This window comes from Gymnodraco acuticeps, unplaced genomic scaffold, assembly GCF_902827175.1.
Source record: "Gymnodraco acuticeps unplaced genomic scaffold, fGymAcu1.1, whole genome shotgun sequence".
NCBI lineage: Eukaryota > Metazoa > Chordata > Actinopteri > Perciformes > Bathydraconidae > Gymnodraco > Gymnodraco acuticeps.
In genome coordinates this window covers 7,270,315-7,290,655 of record NW_022990238.1, presented here as the reverse complement: position 1 = coordinate 7,290,655, position 20,341 = coordinate 7,270,315, and the positions used below count along the sequence as shown (strand labels likewise).

The 20,341-nt window shown below is 40.7% G+C and overlaps 3 protein-coding genes across 9 annotated transcripts; 2 read left to right on the top strand and 1 right to left on the bottom strand.

Annotated features, from left to right (window-relative positions):
- The first annotated feature begins 360 nt into the window (after positions 1 to 360).
- On the top strand, positions 361 to 3,460 carry rnf113a (ring finger protein 113A). The gene is made up of 10 exons (XM_034220241.1): positions 361 to 507; positions 984 to 1,063; positions 1,147 to 1,245; positions 1,528 to 1,635; positions 1,941 to 2,050; positions 2,159 to 2,265; positions 2,382 to 2,471; positions 2,554 to 2,647; positions 2,722 to 2,828; positions 3,275 to 3,460. Exons 1-10 carry the CDS (start codon positions 402 to 404, stop codon positions 3,340 to 3,342), a joined length of 969 nt encoding a protein of 322 aa, XP_034076132.1. The 5' UTR covers positions 361 to 401; the 3' UTR covers positions 3,343 to 3,460.
- Positions 3,445 to 11,471, bottom strand: strada (STE20 related adaptor alpha). 7 transcript variants are annotated; one of them, XM_034220234.1, is made up of 13 exons: positions 11,318 to 11,471; positions 10,472 to 10,537; positions 9,990 to 10,047; positions 8,566 to 8,594; positions 6,716 to 6,818; positions 6,234 to 6,355; positions 5,878 to 5,986; positions 5,664 to 5,787; positions 5,244 to 5,415; positions 4,992 to 5,096; positions 4,647 to 4,915; positions 4,514 to 4,556; positions 3,445 to 4,335 (listed from the first exon to the last, which is right to left on the bottom strand). In XM_034220234.1, the coding sequence occupies exons 2-13, from the start codon at positions 10,481 to 10,483 to the stop codon at positions 4,180 to 4,182; spliced, it is 1,302 nt and encodes a 433-aa protein (XP_034076125.1). In that variant the 5' UTR covers positions 10,484 to 10,537; positions 11,318 to 11,471; the 3' UTR covers positions 3,445 to 4,179. The 7 variants fall into 7 exon arrangements, with proteins under 7 accessions (XP_034076125.1, XP_034076126.1, XP_034076131.1 ...); XM_034220235.1 differs by having other exon boundaries at positions 4,647 to 4,900; XM_034220240.1 differs by lacking the exon at positions 10,472 to 10,537 and having other exon boundaries at positions 11,318 to 11,457.
- On the top strand, positions 11,401 to 19,882 carry ddx42 (DEAD (Asp-Glu-Ala-Asp) box helicase 42). Its single transcript, XM_034220233.1, has 18 exons — positions 11,401 to 11,528; positions 12,814 to 13,029; positions 13,174 to 13,324; positions 13,425 to 13,486; positions 13,892 to 13,928; positions 14,308 to 14,460; positions 14,674 to 14,778; positions 14,985 to 15,104; positions 15,210 to 15,386; positions 15,471 to 15,599; positions 15,707 to 15,806; positions 15,888 to 15,935; positions 16,029 to 16,126; positions 16,506 to 16,782; positions 17,169 to 17,395; positions 17,491 to 17,601; positions 17,796 to 17,894; positions 18,508 to 19,882. The coding sequence occupies exons 1-18, from the start codon at positions 11,404 to 11,406 to the stop codon at positions 19,195 to 19,197; spliced, it is 2,925 nt and encodes a 974-aa protein (XP_034076124.1). The 5' UTR covers positions 11,401 to 11,403; the 3' UTR covers positions 19,198 to 19,882.
- The last annotated feature ends 459 nt before the right edge of the window (positions 19,883 to 20,341 follow it).

Here is a 20,341-nt window from a genome sequence, read left to right as displayed (position 1 = left end):
ATTCCTATCTATATTTCCGGTTGTATTCAGCGAGTGTCACGCACTTGGCACAGATGAGGAAAATGATGCCATCAAGTATTTTTTGTACTTGTGGTGAATGTTTTCCCATTCTATTGTGCATTTATGTGTGTTTCATTCAAGCAAAAGCTACACAAAAACAAGTAGGCCTATTAAGAAATTAAAAAAATTAAATAGGCTCTTGTTGTGTGTGTTCTTTGAGAACAGAACAGTACATTTTTGTTTAATGTATTCGTATTTAAAAAAAAAAGAAAAGCTTTTGGGTTTAGAATAAATATATTATGACTAGTAGTAATTATCCTCCTTACCAGCAGAAGGATCCGAGACACCAGAGGGCGCTGTGGTCACGGAGGTTATTTATTTATGTATGCAGTGAAGGGAAGATGGCGGAGTCTGAAGAGCCAAAAGCGGGTCCTTGCACTTTTCTGTTCAAAAAATCTACTAAGAAGTTCTCCGGGCGAAAAAGAAAAGCGAGCGACAGCGACAAAGGTATTAGTTCATCAATAAGATAGTTTGAGAGTTTTTTTTAGGATGCAAATCTCGTGTTTTGATTTCGCTTTGGCTTTGTGAACCGTTCTGAAATGTAAACACGTTAGCTCAACGTTAAATGGCGAGATGTTTTGTGTGAAGGCATTCCTGTCTTTGATAATAAAACTTACATTTACCTGGAAAGAGACAAACTATTCGAAAGATGGGAGCAACCCTGCACACTGCGGGAAGTTTGGGAACATGTTGTAGCTTTAAAAAACAGTTTTTCATTTGAGCTGCGTTCACGCTTCCTCGGAATCTTTAGGATTATGACATGTTTGCACCGAATGCGTTTTGCGGCTTGATAGCTGAATAATACAGACATTGGCAGAGATGTATTCACAAGATTGACCTAAGTTAAGTTACCAATCCCAAACGGTGAAAATGCCCCAGCTGCTTTAACAACAAAAGTTTAACTAAACGAAACTTTGTTTCAGATGGCAGCAGTGATGAGGACAAGTGCTCTGTCGTCAGAAGGGGAAAGAAAGACACTCGAGGCAATCCCATGATTCAAAAGGTACAATTATAATAACAGTAATCATATATTATTTTAATCTATTTTGAGTTTAATAACCTAGCCCTGGTCTTTTCCCTCTCTAGTCAAAGAAGGTGGAGAAAGATAAAGAATCGTCCAGTGAAAATGAAGAAGAAAAAGAAACAAAGAAGATCACTGTTGCATACAAGTCCACACGGTCAGCAGTGAGTTGAGACTTTTGTTCTTATTGTATTTTGTATTAGAAGCAGTAACCATAAAGTGAAGGAGAAGCATATTTCTCCTGTAAAACCCATTGTTACAGTGCCAATGAGCAAGGATAGTAACCTCCTAGCTGCCGCAGTGGAGCAACAGCCTTGTTCTCCATCCATGTGTGTCTGTGCTCTGATTGTTTTTCTGCATTCACTGTCTGGTGTTGTGAAGCCACAATCTCTTCATGCAGGCATCTTTCTCACGCCTTGCTTTTCTCCCGATCTCCCCCAAAAAAGAAACCAGAGGGACCTGATGACAGGGGTGCAACTGCCACTTATGAGATGGACACAGAGAAGGACAATGACGCTCAGGCGATCTTTGAGAGGAGTCAGAAAATCCAGGAGGTACAGAAGATTACATGATGTACATAAACATAAACAATGTTTTTTCTTTTTTAAATATACAGTTTTGGGCATAGTGTGAAAAATATGGCTCAATTGATTTTAAAAGGATGTATACTTGCACCTCATGCCACTCAAGAATGTAATGGGTTCTTCCTTGGCCTAAGCTACACCTTTCCAAAACTTTTCATGAAAATGTTGGCACGTTGACAGTTTCATGTAATCCTGCAGACAAAACATAATCAATGTATTAGATGGAGTAATGAAGTTTCCTATTAACCGAGCAATCCTTTTTTCTCCTTCAACAGGAGCTAGAAGGTAAAGAAGACGATAAAATCTACCGCGGTATTAACAATTACCAAAAATTCATCAAGCCGAAAGATACCACCATGGGCAACGCCTCCTCTGGAATGGTCAGGTGAGAACTATGGCGAGACATATTAAGCACAAGCTTTCAAAAGAAACGCTTCATCTGTCAATGCTCAAATGTAGTATATTGGTGATGATGCATATATTTTATCAACAGGAAAGGACCAATCCGAGCCCCTGACCACCTGAGAGCCACAGTACGGTGGGACTACCAGCCGGACATCTGCAAAGACTATAAGGAGACAGGGTTCTGTGGCTTTGGAGGTGTGTATGAGTGTTGTTCCATTAAAATATCGAAGTCGTCTGTTGAATAATTGTAACACTTTAACATCAAGATCATTCACTTTAGTGTTCTTCATCTTCTCCTCTCCTGATGTCAGACAGCTGCAAGTTCCTCCACGACAGATCGGACTACAAACATGGCTGGCAGATTGAGCGGGAACTGGAAGAGGGCAGATATGGAGCAAACGGTAAGTTCAGGAACAGGATATCATGAGGGGTTTTTTTGTGCCTGCATCAGCCTTTCCTGAACAATGCTGTGCTTTCATTTAGATGAGGAGAACTACGAAGTGAGCAGTGATGATGAAGATTTGCCCTTTAAGTGCTTCATCTGCAGGGAGTCCTTCAAAAATCCCATCATCACGAAGTGAGTTCTTCTCGTGTCTCCTCTTCACTGTTCACCACCAGTTGCAGTGAGTTAACCATTTGAATGTCTCCCAGGTGTAAGCACTACTTCTGTGAGACTTGTGCTCTTATGCATTACCGCAAGTCCAAGCGTTGCTATGTGTGCAACACTCAAACCAATGGTGTCTTCAACCCTGCTAAGGGTAAGTTGGGCTTTGCAGAATGTCTTTTAACACTTGAAGATGTCTGTCATATTTTATGACATCATTACCACAACAAATATTGTTTTGTTATATCATTGTAATTTATAGGTTAGATTTCGGATAGACCAAATGGTCAATAGTAAATACAGCTACGTGTCCCATTGTTGTGTTTAGCAAACGGGAGAATATATATATTTTGTTTACTGCAGTGACATTTGTTTTTTAAGGCTAAATCTTCAACACAAATGAATCGAAACAGAATATTTTGTTGGATAAAGATTGTGAATTGACTTTTTTACATCTTTTTTACTGTGTGTCTTTACAAGGCTCTAGTTATTAAGAAAGGTTTTGATTTCACGAGCCAAGGCAATTCTTTACAGCCACCACTGAAATCAACTTTTACAAATATTATAATACTTAAAACTATTATTTTCCTGTTATTTCAGAGTTGATGTCCAAGATGGAGAAACGCAAAGCCGCAGAAGACCAGCCACCATCAGATGAGGAGGATTAGCAGCATCTGAACCTTTTCAACCCTCCCCTTATGTGTTTGTCCGTGTACATTTGGAATAAAATAACATTGCTTCACTGTGTGATACCATCAAATTAAAAAATCTTTAAAAGCGAACAAAGTTTATTGTTAAGTCAAGATTGACATTTGCAACACTTTCCCCTCACTTTCAAATGTACATGCAGACAAAACAAGCACCAATGTAACATTCACTTCTGACATAAGTCACATAACACCCAGAGTAAGTTCAAGGAAATACATACTTCTATGCTTGGAGGATTAAACTAAACGGATGTACTGCTTAACCTCTGCAACAAAAGTAATGTGTAAAGCATGAGATGTAGTTTACACTGTAACACAAGCAGAGCTAAGAAATGTGTATTCATGCTGTTGAATTATTTTGCCATTGGGACAAAGTTGCAACCTTCCATCGGCTGTACAGAGGGTGGTGGTCTCACTGAGCAGATGGGCCATGTTCAGAGAGGTAGAGTCTCCCCTGAATCCCTAGCAGCAGCTTCCCACCGATCCATTGGAGAATCTTTAGGTCTCGGCTACATCTACAACCAAAGATCCTCTTCCGAAACCTCAGCAGCAGCATTATGTGTGAAATATATAGAGGCCGTCAGTGCAGTGCAAGTGTGCATAATTAGATAACAAAAGCATGTGAGAGACTTCAAAAAGAGGCAAGACGGCTGCTGGCTTTTAACCTCTGTCTGAGAACAGCAACCCCTTTTAGTTTTAAGATTTAAATTATTTACAAGGTGACCATTACAAAAACAAATCCTGTCCAGTATGCTCAGAGAGTTTTCCATCAGTTTCCCATGCGCATCTCCTCCACTGTCAGAAGTCCCAGTCGTCCACCTCCAGGTGGCTGAGGCCCGACTCCAGACTGGCCAGTCCAGAGTGAGGGTCCTGCGGCTGGGTGCCCTCGAAGTTAGTGATGGGCGTCACGGGCCGCAACAACTCAGGCAGCGCCTCCGAAGGCCGCCGTTTAATCTTAGAGGGGCAAAAAAAATTGAAGAAATTCTATAAATACACATTTTCTATGGACATTATTTGTGTTGATGGAGCAACTATTATGTTAGAATAGCCAGATAAGTGTCAAGATCACTCATTCTAACAAGTAGGATTTCTATAGGTGGTAATGTCAGGATGAACCTGGTATTTAACACACCTGTTTGAAGAAGGGATGGCCTGTGAGAGTGGTGGCAGACGGTCTGAAAAGGAAAAGATGTGTTTTGAAAGGTGAACATATTGCGCAACAAGCCCTACATAATATTTAAGCAGGAACAAAGAGAAGGACCAACCTCTTCTCCGGGTCTCGCTGCAGACACAGTTCGACAAAGGCGTGGAAGTGCGGGGAGAACGTCCGGTTGTAGGGGTGTCCTCCTGACGAGGAGCTGGGCTCTCCATTGGAGTGGCGAACACTTCCGGCTCCTGGACCCTCGCAGATCCCGGAGTCGGCTCCAGAGCGAGAAGGTGTCATCGACAGCTCCTCTGGTGGGATAGTGGTGGTGTCCAGCAAACACGGCACCGTCCCATTGAGCTTCTCCAGCAGCATCTGTGTGGGTACGAACTGGGTTGATGCCCTTTGATTTATAACGATAACAGCTCACAGATCATAACCTTTCAATGTATAGTACTTATCTTACCTGTGTAGCAGGCATGTCTTTGAAGGGCACATGTCCGTTGGCCAGTTCACAGGCTGTAATGCCTAGGCTGTAGATGTCTGACCGAAAGTCGTAGCCCTCCAGGTTCTAAGAAAAAACAGTCACATAAAGAATGTCAACTTCATCATATTTCACTTCTATGTGGCTGCAGAACAGAATAATCAAACATGTAGACCAGAGACAGTATTGTCACAGAGTTATATAATGCTGGTGTGGAGGAGAGCAGTTCTGTACCTGCTGCAGCACCTCAGGGCTGAGCCAAGGCAGCACCTTGACGCTGTACTGGGGGAAGTCGTGGACCACTCTGGCCCTCTGGCCATGACGGATCAGACTGAAGATGCTCCGTAGTCCAGACATGCAGACCTGTCCGTCTGCCGAGATCAACACATGGCTGGCCTTCACACTCCTACACAGAACCAAAGACACTGAATGTCACGTTTACTTCCGTTTACAAAGAGGCATGGGTTTGTCAATATTGTCTATTTATTAAAGCCCAATGGTTAAAAGAAATCAGCACAAAAAAAAGAAATAACGAGGATTGACTAACAGCTTTTAAATACATATTTTCTGGCATAAGCATATATGGGAATACAAAAGAACTGGAATTTAGGTGAAGTTATCAAAAAGCTCTTCGACACTTGAAGTGTATCTTACCGGTGAACGTATCCCATGTGGTGGATGTATTCAAGAGCTCTGAGTATTCCCAGCAAAAGGTATGCAATGGTCAGCTCAGTCATACCGTCAGCGAAATGTGAGCAGATCAGATCTCTGGCTGACCCTTTAAAAAACCACCAAATGCAAACATCAACTAACACAACTTTTACAATGTACATTCAAATTCAGTTACGGTTTTGTATGTGCATCTTACCATAAGCCATGAAAGGAGTGATGACCCACAGCTCATTCTCAGCTATAAAGACACTCTTGTAGGGTAAAATACTGGTGTGGTGAAACAGCTTCGACACATGTAGTTCACTCTGGGACGCAAAGAAAAGGAAATAAAGTCTTATTAGGTCAAGTCGAGAAAAAGGAGGAAGAGGAAAAGAGGATTCTGATGTAATCAGGCATTAGAGGCTGAGCAGTACAGACAGAACAGTAAATGAAAACACAGACACCAGGATTATGCAAGTGTTCCCACTGCAGCAGTGAGATGAAAGAAAGGGGATTTGATTTCAGACAGGACTACGGGGGGGCTGAGTCACAGCAGAGTGATGGAGTGCTGACCTGCAGGTAGGTGACCATGTCATTAGTACATGACTCCATGTCGATCCGTCGGATAGCAACGTGCTCCCCGGTGGGTCTGTATCGAGCCAGGTTCACCGTCATCAAGTCATCCAAGCCCCGGCCTAAAACACAGAGAATACATTTAGGAAAAATGCATAGATTGGCAACAGTATCTTTTATCTACTTTCCAAAATCTACAATAAAAGAATAACATCTAACAATGTTAATACTATTCTCATTAAAAGGGCAATAGATTTCTTTTTTTGTATTACTTATTATCAATATAAAATAAATGTGGATTGCACAATGTCTTTAGTTTAATTTTGAATACAATGTTCCCGAGTATTAGAGATGATCAGTCACAAGAGGCTGTTTATTATTACTGCTGCTAATATTTCTGATTGCTTCCTGCTAATAAAACAATGAATGAAACCTGTGTACTTCGAACAGCCAAGTCCAGGTGTGTGCCTGCGTTTACATACCGATAACGGTGAGGAGCTCGTAGGAGCCGCTGTCAGGGAGGAAGCTGCCCATGGTGTCCCGACGTGGGGGGGAGGTCAGACTCTCCTGGCGGTCCTCATGGGCCTGAGGGAGGAAACAGAGCGACTGAAGATGAACAGTGACACTTGACGTAACGTCTACAGTGCAGGACTGTGATAATGGGCTGGTGAGGGACTACTACCGGAGTGTCACTCCTACACTACCGTTCAAAAGTTTGTAATCTTCTGCCACAAAAGGTTGTTTCGGCACAGTCAGATGCCTTAGAGGTCTACTCTATATTGTTGTCTTTTGTTTTGCGTATTTTACTGACATTTGAAAGGGCAGAAAGAGACAAGGATACCGCAGAGCAACGGTTTAATAAAGGTAAAATAAATCAGCAGTCATTGGCTAAATAAACTGGAAGCTTAAAATCAAAAGGTGCGGAATTTAATTAGCAAGATGTTCCTGGTTGAGTATTAAGATCACAATAATGCTTATAGAAAGCTGGAATTAACAGGCAATTTGTTGCTTTTGAAAAACCTTTCTTAAAATATCTTGTTTACATTTAGAATGTGCATTTTCTATCTATGTTTAAATAGCCATTATAAAAAAAGAAATGAAATAAAACTGACAGCTGATTCCAAACTCTTGAAGGGTAGTGTATGTATGAGAACTGTTAAAAGATCACAAAAAGACAAGCGTGAAGGTGTGTTAACGTGAGCCCTAGCAATACCCAAAGACATTACAAAATATTGAGCGAATACAATTGTCTACTGAAGGTCTAGTAATACTAACATATTCCAACACTCAATATATAACTGAGTGTGTGTTTCAGTGAAAAACAGAAAGACTACATCAGGATTGACAGAATATCAAATTCAGAATCTTAAAGTGTTGCCCACAAAGAGCCCATCTCTTCCTGTGTTACATTTTTTTTTTTTATATATATATATATATATATATAGAAATGTTTAGACATGTGCATCAAAAACACATGTTAATGCTAAACCTAGAAGTGAGGACTCCTGTATTCCATAAATGTATCACTATTTAAATGATGGAAATGGACAGATTGCAGTAGCAAGCTGTGGAGGCAAACGAAGGCAAGCTGTTTCCTTGGTGACCAGAGAGAAGATATGCAATAAAAACAACAACAGTGCACTTCCTTTCAGCACAATCCTATGCTATAGCTCAGAGGAGGCTTTGCGATCAAGATCAGAGCCACACAAATCAGAAAATATCCTCACTGGTAAAACTAAACGGTGTAGACAACACTCTTGCCAAAACAGTGCCTTTTGTCAAACATAACCCGTCTAGACCTTACGTTATACCTGAAATAAAAACAAAGCCAAACATGTTCTGGCAGCGTTGTTTGAGAATCACATGGGTTACTGCTGAAAAAATGCCATGGTGAACACAGAAGAGGTCAGTAGGAAAACACAGTGGCATTAAAGAGGGACAACCTCGGCTCACCATCAACCCTACAACAGGCCGTCAGCACAGACAGGCGGTATCAAAACACAACACAAAATTAGACTCTCAGTGAGACGACACCAAAATCCAAAACAGTGCAGTTACCTTGAGTGAAGCATTAACCAGCACACTGAGGACAGACAGACTTATTCTCTTTCTATTCCCCAACAGAACGCTGGTGAGTGAGGTGAGCTGTCCTTGTGAGCATTGAGCATGTACAGCGTCTGTCACTACACACTCATGCATACATTAATGTGCAAAGCCTCAGGGGGGTTGTGGATTCCTCTACATAAAAAACTGTGCGCCCAAATACACATGCATGCACGCACACACACAAAGGGCATATGGTGGATGACGATGGCAGGGGAACCACACTTACGTTCCTGTGAGAGAGTCCCTGAGCTTGCTCTGGGGTAGAAAAACCACATCAATGACATAAAGACATGAACAAATACAAAACAAGAGAAGGATCGGTTTAGAGAAGCTCTTGAACTGGGAAGCGCAGCATCTTGCAGCGGGAGTTTGCAGCATGCCACAGAATTTGATAAACGTACGTTGCTGGTTTTCTTAACACTAACTTTGTCCTTCAGGTTACCACTCTCAAAGTGACGCATCATTATCAAAACATACAGTTTTCCTGATATTGTGGGATTTGAATAAACTGAAGCTGCACTTAAATGACTAAAAACATTCACCACTGTAAAGTGATAACTTCTACTAATCTTTTAATCAAAGCACAAATGAAAAACAGTCTAGCTACAAATCCTGCAGGATCTTCCCAGATATATGATGTAAAGTAAACCATTGAGAATACAGCACAGCCAAAACAGAAATGATACACTAGAACACAAATGCAGCTTTAAGCAATAATCTGCCACCAGGAAAAAGAGACAAAGCCTGAAAGGAAATAAAGCATAATCCACCTCAGATCCTTTTCCTTGATTCAGAAAATCAAAATGTGCCACAACTTGAACTGATTATTTATAGGAGAAAAATGGTACTTAAAGGGACGGTGTGTGTGAAGATGAGGTGTAACAATCTGCTGAGTTCAAACCTGTGGTATCTTTCAGGGCCATCCTTACAATAATACTACTTTAAGGAAACTCATAGCTGATATTGTGACAGAAATACTTCATTCATACAGTAGGAACAACAATAAAAAAGCGAACAAGTTAGTTGGCAGAGGTAGAGGGGAGGTCTCATTATATTCTGATTAAAAATCGAAATCAAAAAATGCCCTACTGCTTCTCGAAAGTATTCTGCGCTTCATTATACCATGTATGAAACACACAAAGCTACAAAACAGCTCAAGTTTATAAGAATTTCAATACAGCAGAAATAGTGAAACTTTAAAACTAGCAAGGGGCCTCAAACCGCGCTGGTTCTTGATCTGAAGCCAAACTAAATTCAGACTTTATTTCTCAATTAAACAAATGTGGCTTAACACAGACAAGAAGTAACCTTAAAAAAAATACTCAAAATGGCAAATTAAAATAATTGACAGCCAAAAACAAATATGCAACTTATTCACACGCAGGATAAACACATTCACAATAAGCACTAAATAAAATGGCACAGAAACAAGCTCACAGAACATCAGTTACCTTCACCAAGTTCATTTCTGTTTGTTTGTCAGAAGGAGTTGTGACAAACTGCCCAGTCTTTATGAAACTCACTCACTTAGAGCAAAGCTTCAACTAGAGCAGCATGTTGATGCTTGTGCGTATTAAGGTCCTGATGTGTAATCAGTGGTTTGAAAATGCTGAACCAGTTTGTTGAATCTCTGTATGTCTGTGACCTCACCTCCAAATAAGTCCAAATCCCTCAGGCTCTCCACACTCAGTTTCTCAGTTACCCAACGCTGACAGACGCAGAGGGTTAATGACAGACATGGAGAGAAGGAAAGAAAATTCAAGCAAGAGTAAGAAAATGTTTAACAGAAACATTACTTCCTCAACTATTCTGTCAAATAAAAAAATCGTAGAAAACTGAGTTTTAAAATCCTATTACTTTTCTTATTTTTGAGTAGTGCAGAGTCAAATAGTGGTTTCTGCAGGACTCTTAGAAGATTGTATGTTTTTTTCTATTTACAATAACAAAAGTGCCTAGCTGTTTGCAATAAAAGATGTCAGAGGTTTAATTTCAGTCCGATTTCCTTAATTAAGATGAAGCTTCAATGGAAATATCGATAAGAAACATACTGTAAGTACTGTACATTTAATCATGTGTATAGGATAACATGTAACCCTTAAACAGGCCTTTGTCTAAAATTGGTAAACACTTACAAGAAAAGACATGGATCCTCTTGAGTATGTTACATATGAATTGATGATACCACACCCAGGGAATCCCTGTGAAGACGAGTGAAAATAAAGTGTTTAATCTGTTTAATCTCCTCCTGCGTGGGACAGTGTTGTACCATGCTTATTATTTAATTTCATGTGATTTCACTTCATCACACTGTTCTTAATGCATCCCAAAGCATCCACTGTCTCCCATACAGAACAAAACACAAATACAACCAAACAAATACTACAAACATATATTACAGACAATACGAGTGTAATAACTCACTTTTGGATTCAATGCTTAATCATTTGTCCCACAGTCTTGGGCCATTCTAGCTTTAACTCAACATAGAGACACACCTGCTACCACTGATTCTGTACTGCAAAACATACTGTCTGCATTATATTCTTTAAAAACAAAAGTAGAATTTGTGTTTGCTTCAAATGACGTCAGACTCCTAAGAGAGAAAATACCGTTTTAAAAAACTCACTACAGATAATATATTTGTGCACTTCACATTTTGGTGCGTCGGGTTCTCGGGCTGGCTTTAAGTGATGGTATCTTTTTATAGCGCTAATTTGTATCACGCTTGAATAATTGTTGTTATAAATCAAATACAGGAAAGCTCACTTCCAACAATGTTAATGGAGGCAATGCGAACACTCCATGCAACAAAAAACACAATCTATATGAGGTAAATCACCTGCAGACCTCAGTTGTTGCTAATGGCACGCTAATCGAGGGCGCATGCTAGCATTATAGATTACCGTTAGCTATAGCAGATATCGTGACTACATTTTGCAAACACAAATTGAATTATTTTTCACGTCGTAATCACTTACCTATTCAAGGTTTAACACAGCAATGCTTGGCTCGAAATATAGAAAATGATAGGATAACTTATTCAGATGCCATCCTCTCCAGCGGGATGTTTTTGGCAGCTCTCCGACGTCGTCGCACACTGACGGCGACAGAAACTTGGCGCGCACTGATGACGCAAGATTCCTCAATGTCTTCTGAAAACACTGGACGTTTTACTGGCAGCAGAAACAGGTAAATGTTCCCTGTTAGCCACTCTAACGAGATTGTTGATACATTCAGTCATAGCATGTTGTTATAGTGTATTGCCCTGGGTTGTGAAAAGCATCCTAACTTCCCCACGTTCACGGTGTTTCGACCCTAGCCTTACAGACTCCCATCTCGACCTCATTTTGCGGCCTTGAGCTAATGCTAACGTTATTATTTTTGAACTGTTAGATACATCGTTGCCAATGTTATGGTACTTGTAAATCAAATTGACCATCCTCTGCGAGTAGCTAATTACTGCTGTGATGCTTTTCACTGCCGTTGTTAGCAAATAGCATTAGCTTTATGCTACGTCAGTTCCTCAAACTGGTAACGTTCTCTTCTTAAAAACACATATTAAAGTTAAGCTGAATTATGATCTGTTTTACTCGCCAATGTGCGTGCCTCCAGAGACATGAGTGTCTTGTGAAATACAAGCATATATTGCATTATTGGTGTTATGTTTAACCTGCACAGCCACATAGATATATAGCTACGCAGCATGGACAAACTGTTTACTTTATTACAAACTATTCACACCCCTTTGTGTATATGAATTCATTTAATTATCTTTATGTATAACTTTTTCTAAATTCCTTTTTACGTCTAACTAGTCTTTATGCATTTATTAAACGTACTAATTCACGACCTACATTTTCTTTTTGCATTTACTTTCACAAAAGTCAATAAAAGCTAAAATATGCAAAAAATGATTTTGTTGATTTAAGAAGCAACTAAATAAGCAAAAAGTGACAATTATGATTGATAGTTATAGACTAATAGGGTAACAGAATGAATACGTTAGCTGAAAAAGGAAATCATATACAGTACTACATTACAGATTCATCATATAATAAGAACTCTGCTCAACGGATAGCAGCCACAAAACGAACGTTTAAGGAGAAGAAAATAAGTGTTTTCCCTCTAAAATAATAGAAAATCACAAATAAATGGCCTATGAAGTTTTACAAATAAATACGCTCTCTTTGCTTTTGATTGAAGTAGGAAGCATATTTGTTCAAATCAAAAGGGTTGAGGTCAGAAAATGAATGATCTTTTGATAGAATGGCCTCAAACCCTTATCCTCCATCAAAATACACCTGCTGTAAGATGTCCTTGTTGACAAAAGTTTTAAATAAGTTCAGAGAATTGCTAAGTCACATTTTATTTTTGAGAACATTCAATAAAGGAACAAGGCAGAAAGATAAATGCCACCATTTTTCCAAACAATATTTGGTGTATAACGTAAATCTTAAATTATTTTGTTTCACAGCTCAGCCATGAACTGGAACAAAGGTGGTCCAGGTGTGAAGCGAGGGTTTGGGTTTGGAGGATTTTCCCTTGCCGGGAAAAAAGATGAACCTAGCCCTCCTCCGAAATCTCAAACAAATTTTGCACCCCCAGGATCAAGCGGATATGGGAAAAGCCAGCAGCTCCCATCCTTCTACAAAATAGGGACAAAAAGAGCAAATTTTGATGAGGAAAATGCGTAAGTGTTACATATATCCCATTCACACATGTACACTTTTGCACTTGTCCTTATACCTATATACTCTTATACTTATTTGCATATCAACCGCTTGTTTGTGTTAGTGACTAATTAGAAAACTGCATCTTTGTCGTTTTCAACTAGGTATTTTGACGACGATGAAGAGGAGTCCAGCAACAATGTGGATTTGCCGTACATCCCAGCGGAGAACTCGCCCACACGGCTGCAGATGCAGACAGGTGGCGGCTCAGACAGTGAAGATGACCCACTGGATGCCTTTATGGCAGAGGTTGAGGTGAGAAGAGAAATACAGTTTGGCAGAGGAAAACTAGAATATTGCATCCAAAGGCCTAATCTGCTGTTCCTCTAACAAATACACGTTTCCTCTCCGACAGAGCCAAGCAGCTAAGGACATGAGGAAACTAGAGGAAAAAGAAAAGGAGAAGAAGTCAGCAAAGTAAGGCTCAACCTTTCTTCTATGTTATTTAAAATGTTTAGTCACTTATGAGGTCCTTATGTAGGTGCTTACATTTAAATTTGACCAGAAGGAAAAAAACTGTTGCCCACATGAGTTAATATTTTGTGAGCGAAACTATAAGCCACTATATTATATTTACTATAGTGTCAATTTGTATGTACGTTTCACTGTCTTAACTACATAAAGCAATTAAGCTTTATGCAGAAATTATATTTTAAGTTTCTACAATTACTGGCACAAAGCCTGGCACATCCAGCAATGTTTCGCTGGCTTTAAAGATATCTTAAGGTAAGCACTGAACTTAGTCATGGTGGGATGTGGTCTGTCTTGGGTGTATCAACGAGCCGCAGGGAAGTTTTTTTTTTTCTCCGCTTGTCATTTCAGGGGTATACGTGATGACATTGAAGAAGAAGATGAACAAGTGAGTGAGCCCTCCAAAGTTCTTCATCTACTACATCGTTGATCAGAGAGGTCTTCAGACCTAAATCTGCCCTCTCTAATTTAGAAAGCCATCTGCATTCCCTTCTGTCTGACCATGCAGGTTGCCTTTAGGATTATTATGATACATTTATTTTCCTTCTGTAGAATATTATTGTTTGAAAAGTGTGAAGAAAGCATGTTTAATTGTTGATTTATGTCAGAAATTCAGTGATGTGAATTGATGATAAGAGATTGTGAATAATTTGTCCTATTGTTGAGCTGAATGTCACCTCAGGTATTTTTCAGCTACTGGCGCCTGGACGCTGCGGTGAGCAGCACACCGGCTCGGTTTTTTACATGAAAAGCTTTGCTCTCTGCAGGAAGCCTACTTCCGCTACATGGCAGAGAACCCCACAGCCGGGCTGACCCTAGAGGACGAGGATGAAAACATTGACTATGACAGTGATGGGAACCCAATAGCCCCTACCACTAAGAAAATTATCCTGCCGCTTCCTCCCATTGACCACTCTGAGGTACAGTTGACCCTACTAAAGGGTTTAGCAATAAGTATTGCCCTGGGCTAGAAAAATGCCATATCAGTCTAATACATTTTGAACGCTTAACCCTGTACTGATTGAGCCCAGACAGTTTAAAAGTGCTGTCTCAACCATGGCTCAACATTTGATGTCTTTAACTTGTGTCTAATGAGTGATGATGTTGCGATTATTTTGTCTTTTGGTCCACAGATTGATTACCCACCCTTTGAGAAAAACTTCTACAATGAGCATGAAGAGCTCAGTTGCCTGACTGCAACTCAAGTGTTCGACTTAAGGCACAAATTGAACCTAAGGGTAAGTATGGGATTCATGTACACTTGTTATACAGCTCAAATCCTACACATGTGATAGTTATTATGCTGATTTAGTAATTGTATACTGGGCCCCAATCCAATTTTAGGTATTTCTTTATTTCCTTAGTTGCTGTGAAAGTAACATGAGCATTCATCATACAGACTGTTGTTGTCATCATCATTTCTTCATCACTTCGTCTCTTTCAGGTATCTGGTGCTGTCCCTCCAAAACCTTGCACGAGCTTTGCCCACTTCAGCTTTGATGAGCAGCTGATGCACCAAATCCGCAAGTCTGAGTATACTCAGCCCACGCCCATTCAGTGCCAAGTATAGTACACGTTTATTGTATTATATTTATTAAATGTTTGTTCTTTGTTCACTATTTTATTCAAAAATATTGTTGTTTTTTTTAATTCTCAATTTGGCTTTTAGGGTTTGCCCATAGCTCTTTCTGGACGAGACATGATAGGAATTGCAAAAACTGGCAGTGGTAAGACTGCTGCTTTTATCTGGCCCATGCTTGTTCACATCATGGATCAAAAGGAACTGGAGGCAGGGGAAGGGCCCATCGCCATCATTGTGTGTCCCACCAGAGAGCTTTGTCAGCAGGTAAGCATTGGGAAGGAACCAAGTCAAATCTAAAAAATATAATTGCTTAGTCTCTAAAAATACTCTTGTGTGTCACTTTGCCAGATTCATGCAGAATGCAAGCGTTTTGGGAAAGCCTACTCTCTGCGTTCTGTGGCGGTTTATGGAGGAGGCAGCATGTGGGAGCAGGCCAAAGCTCTGCAGGAGGGAGCAGAGATTGTCGTGTGCACTCCGGTAAGAGAAGAGATAACCTACATTTGTCTTTGACATGCCTTCTAGGAGAAACAGCTCCACAGCTGCAGCACATTTGATATTTACTGATTATGTGTGTGTGTGCATAGGGTCGTCTGATTGACCACGTTAAGAAGAAGGCCACGTCCCTGCAGAGAGTGTCATACATGGTGTTTGATGAGGCAGATCGCATGTTTGATATGGGCTTTGGTGAGTTGGCTTGATCGTTATTGTATCAAAGATGTTTTAAAAGCTATGTGCAATGTAGCTCATTTCTCTTTTGCATTTCAGAATATCAGGTTAGATCCGTTGCTAGCCATGTCCGTCCAGACAGACAGAGTAAGTGGTGTTCCTTAAGTAAAAGAACGATGTGTCATTGTCATTGGTAGCAAAGCTTCAGAGCCTAATTTATAATTCATATTTCCTTCGCAGCCCTTTTGTTTAGCGCTACTTTCCGAAAGAAGATAGAGAGGCTGGCCAGAGACATCTTGGTAGATCCTATTCGAGTGGTGCAGGGAGACATCGGAGAGGTATGCAGCATCACACTTTCTGCAAACATCAAGAATTGTTTTGAAACTGCAGATACTCAAAATTGACACATGCTGATTTATTCCTTTTGTTAGATTACTACAACAACATGTTAGGAAGTGTTAAAGGCTAGAGGAAAAAACGTCAGACACAATGGGGATAATATTCAGAGAAAAAACTCCTAATTCCCAAGATTAAAAACCTAATGTGGTGTCTTCACCTATAATTGCCCGAATACAACATTATTCTGTCCTGATTATGGCCACAAAATGTTTTGGAAGTACCATTTTTATTTTTAAAATGTTCAATAAAAGGCAATAAAGTGAAACACACTTTGACATGCTTATGCACTGTTTTGAATGTCCTCATTTCTCTGACCAGGCGAATGAGGATGTCACTCAGATCGTGGAGATGTTGCCCACCGCGGCGGATAAATGGGACTGGCTGACCCGGCGGCTGGTGGAGTTCACCTCCTCCGGCTCGGTCCTTATCTTCGTCACCAAGAAGGCAAACTGTGACGAACTGGCGGCTAACCTGACCCAGGAGGGCCACAGCCTGGGCCTCCTGCACGGAGACATGGACCAGAGTGAGAGGAACAAAGTCATCAGCGACTTCAAGAAACAGAATTTGCCCGTCCTGGTTGCCACTGATGTAGCTGGTGAGTGCAAGAGAAGGTGGTGATGGAGATGGGAAAGGTTTTCTACTTTCTATTAAATTCTCTCATTGATCCTTTCTATATGAGCAAAACACATTAGGGTCACATTTAAAAAAATAAGAAATAAAAAATGCTTTGGGAAGTGACAGGTTAGTCTTCTGTGTATTGAGTTACAAAACCAATATCAACTCATAAATCAAACTAGGGCTTTAAATAAGGATTGAGTCTAGATTTGAGATTTTTTGAAACCAAACACAGGTACAATATCTGTGTACCCTAAACATTGTCTGCAACTGTGCAGAAAACCTGAACTGACACTAACAACAATTGTGAATGAAGCTATCTGGTACAGGCCTAAATGTACCATCTTTTGACAATTTCTTCCCCAGCTCGTGGTCTGGACATCCCGTCCATTCGCACCGTGGTGAACTACGACGTGGCACGAGACATCGACACACACACACACAGGATTGGTCGTACTGGTCGTGCTGGAGAGAAAGGTGTTGCTTACACTCTCCTCACGAACAAAGACACCACATTTGCTGGTGACCTCGTGAGAAATCTGGAGGGAGCTAATCAAGCTGTTTCCAAAGAACTGATGGATTTAGCCATGCAGGTGAGATAGAGAACTCAGAGAATCCAGAACAGTAAGTCTATTAAGGTTTTTAGGAGATTATGTTTTAACATTATTTTGTTCACATTCTTCCTCAGAATCCCTGGTTTAGGAAGTCCCGATTCAAGAGTGGTAAAGGGAAGAAGCTGAATATTGGCGGAGGTGGTCTTGGTTACAGAGAGAGACCAGGCCTTGGGGCTGAAAGTTCTGTGAGTTACTTTTTGCACCACTCTAAATCTGTAACGGATTCCTAGGAATTACTAAGCACTATAAGATGAAACAAATATAATCAAACTTCAAGTGAAACCTGTAAACGTGGATCCTCTGACTGTATTACATATTATTTTCATGGTTGTGTTTAGAGAAAATTCATGAAGATGTGAGTAATTCTCTGTTTTTGCAGGAGCGCAACATGTTGTGTAGCAGTAGCTTTGAAAGCTACAGCAAACCAGCCACTGGGGCGATGGGAGACCGCATGACTGCGATGAAATCAGCCTTCCAGGTAGAATCAGTCAAAGTTTATTTATCACAAATGTTACATTTGTCTCAGGGGACTTTACAGTAGAGTTTACAGTAGAACTCTGCTTTCTGCTGCTCTCTCTTCATTAGTATGTCTTCATTATTTCTTTAACTTAATATCACCATTATTGATAGTTTTATTCTTTTTCTCTGCTCTTGCCATTTTTTTTATTATAAAAATGTAATTGTTTTTAAATGTTGTATTGTTTTTTTCTCTACTTCCATTGCTATGAAATTAAGTATTTCTATACTTTCAATTTAAACATTTTGAAATGACACTAAAATACCATGTGACTTTATGGATACTTGGGTTATGGATGAGAGAGTAATAATTATTACAACTAAAACTGTTGTGTTATTATTCAGGCGTAGAAACGTTCAAACAGCAATGGCGGCAGAAAGATTTTTAAAAAGCAAAAGATTCAGCATCTGGACACAAAATGGCAGACACCGCAACATAAGATGAGAGCACAGAAACCCTTGTTTAGCCAACTCTGAATGTTGTGTTCGTGTTGTCACAACAAGATTTAAAGTAGGTACTTCTTGTTTTGCCTCGCAGGCAGCTCATCTCTCCCTCTCAATGTCTTTTCTTCTAGTCTCAGTACAAGAGTCACTTTGTTGCTGCGTCCAGCGGCCCCCCAAAGCTCAGCACTAAGTCTAACAGCACGTCAGGCTGGACCAGCGCCGGTAGCCTGAGCTCTGTGCCCACAGAGTCTGCCAATGGCTCTGAGTGGTCCCAGGGGGCTGCCATGTCCATGCCTGGCTTCACTAGCGCTGGCTCTCTGAGCTCTGTGCCGGCCAGTCAACCCAGTCCACAGCACAACTTCCCCCCGCCTGCCCCTCCCCCGCAGAGAGACACCCAGCGGGACAGACACGGGGAGAACCGGGGACGCCACGACAGTCATCACCCCCACAGCGAGAGGGGTGACCGATACAGTGGAGAAGAACGCTATGGAGACCGGGATCGTCGTGGTGGAGACGGAGACCGCGATCGCCACGGAGACGGAGACCGCGATCGCCACGGAGACGGAGACCGCGATCGCCACGGAGACAGAGATCGTGAACGCCACGGGGACCGGGAACGCAGCAGCAGCAGCGGCAGCAGCAGCAGCAGCAGCCGCCACAGCGAGAGTCGCAACGGAGATGGAAGCAGGAGGGAAAGAGAGGATCGGAGGAGCGAAAGGGACGGGGGAGACAAAGGGAGTGGGGAGGGGAGGGACAGAGGAGATGATAGCTTTGCTGTCCCTGAACCACCAAAGCGTAGAAAGAGCAGGTGGGACAACTAAAAGCAGGAAATCTACGTATCAATAGAATAATGTGTGCAACTTCTCAATGATGAGCTTGTCTGTTGTGAAGGCAGATAGCAGAGCATATCAGAGGCTGACACAAGCACAAGAGGAGATGTGTGGACTTTGAATAAAAGTTCACTGAGATCCTGTCAGGTTGGTTAGGTCATGATCAGAAAGATCAACAGAAGCAGCTCAGAGACAGTTACTGTACATATGTCATCATGACTGTTGTTATTGTAAGTCAATAGGATCAGGCAATAGAGCTGTATTGAAGCCAGCTGTCAGTAAACAATTCAAAGCTAGGACACATTGGTTATTGCAAGGTTTCCTCTCAATGAGTTCCTTTTCCTAACATGCTTTTGTGCTTGATGCTTTATTTTATTTCCTGATGGATCTTTGCCAAGTCGTCCATTTGTGTTTGCGTTTTGTTAATCTACCAAACTAACTCTGTTTAAGTGCTCTGTCTCGATTCAAAGTCACACACATGTTAATAAAATGTATAGCTTTTTTGTGTCTTGTATTCGAGTACTAGTGAAATGCCTTACTTTGGCATTTAGTCTGTCTATGCTTTGGAACTGTTTTTCAAGAAAGATGCATTTGTTTTGTATGGGAGGAATTTCAAGTGTTCATTTACACGTGGAAAATGTGACGTTTTGATTAAAAATACTTCTTTGGCATTGACTTTTGTATCTGCTTTTCTATGACAAACTGTCACTAATACAAATGAATATGAAAAGCTAATATTTAAAGGCAATTACATAACAAACAATATGTATACATATAAATAAACATTCGCTCCAAAAGCTGGTTACATTTTTTGTTTGAATAAATAGTCATTTAAGTCGATAGTTCCGTTTGAGCAGTAATGGAGTTACTGTGGCCCAGTGGCCAAAGGCTCCTGCCTTTGGCCACTGGGAGGCAGTGAACACCCATGACTTTGAGGTCGACCGTTAATTTCTTTTTTTTCTAACCTTTTTTTCTTTTTGAAAGAATTAGCAGTAAGTGTTACAATAAAACCATCTTGTCTGTGACTTAGTAACTATCATTATACATCATACTTTGTTAGCAGGTCATATATGTTGTGTGTTTGTCTAACTAGAGTCATTTCAGCTGTCAAATAAATGTATAGGGAGATATTGTT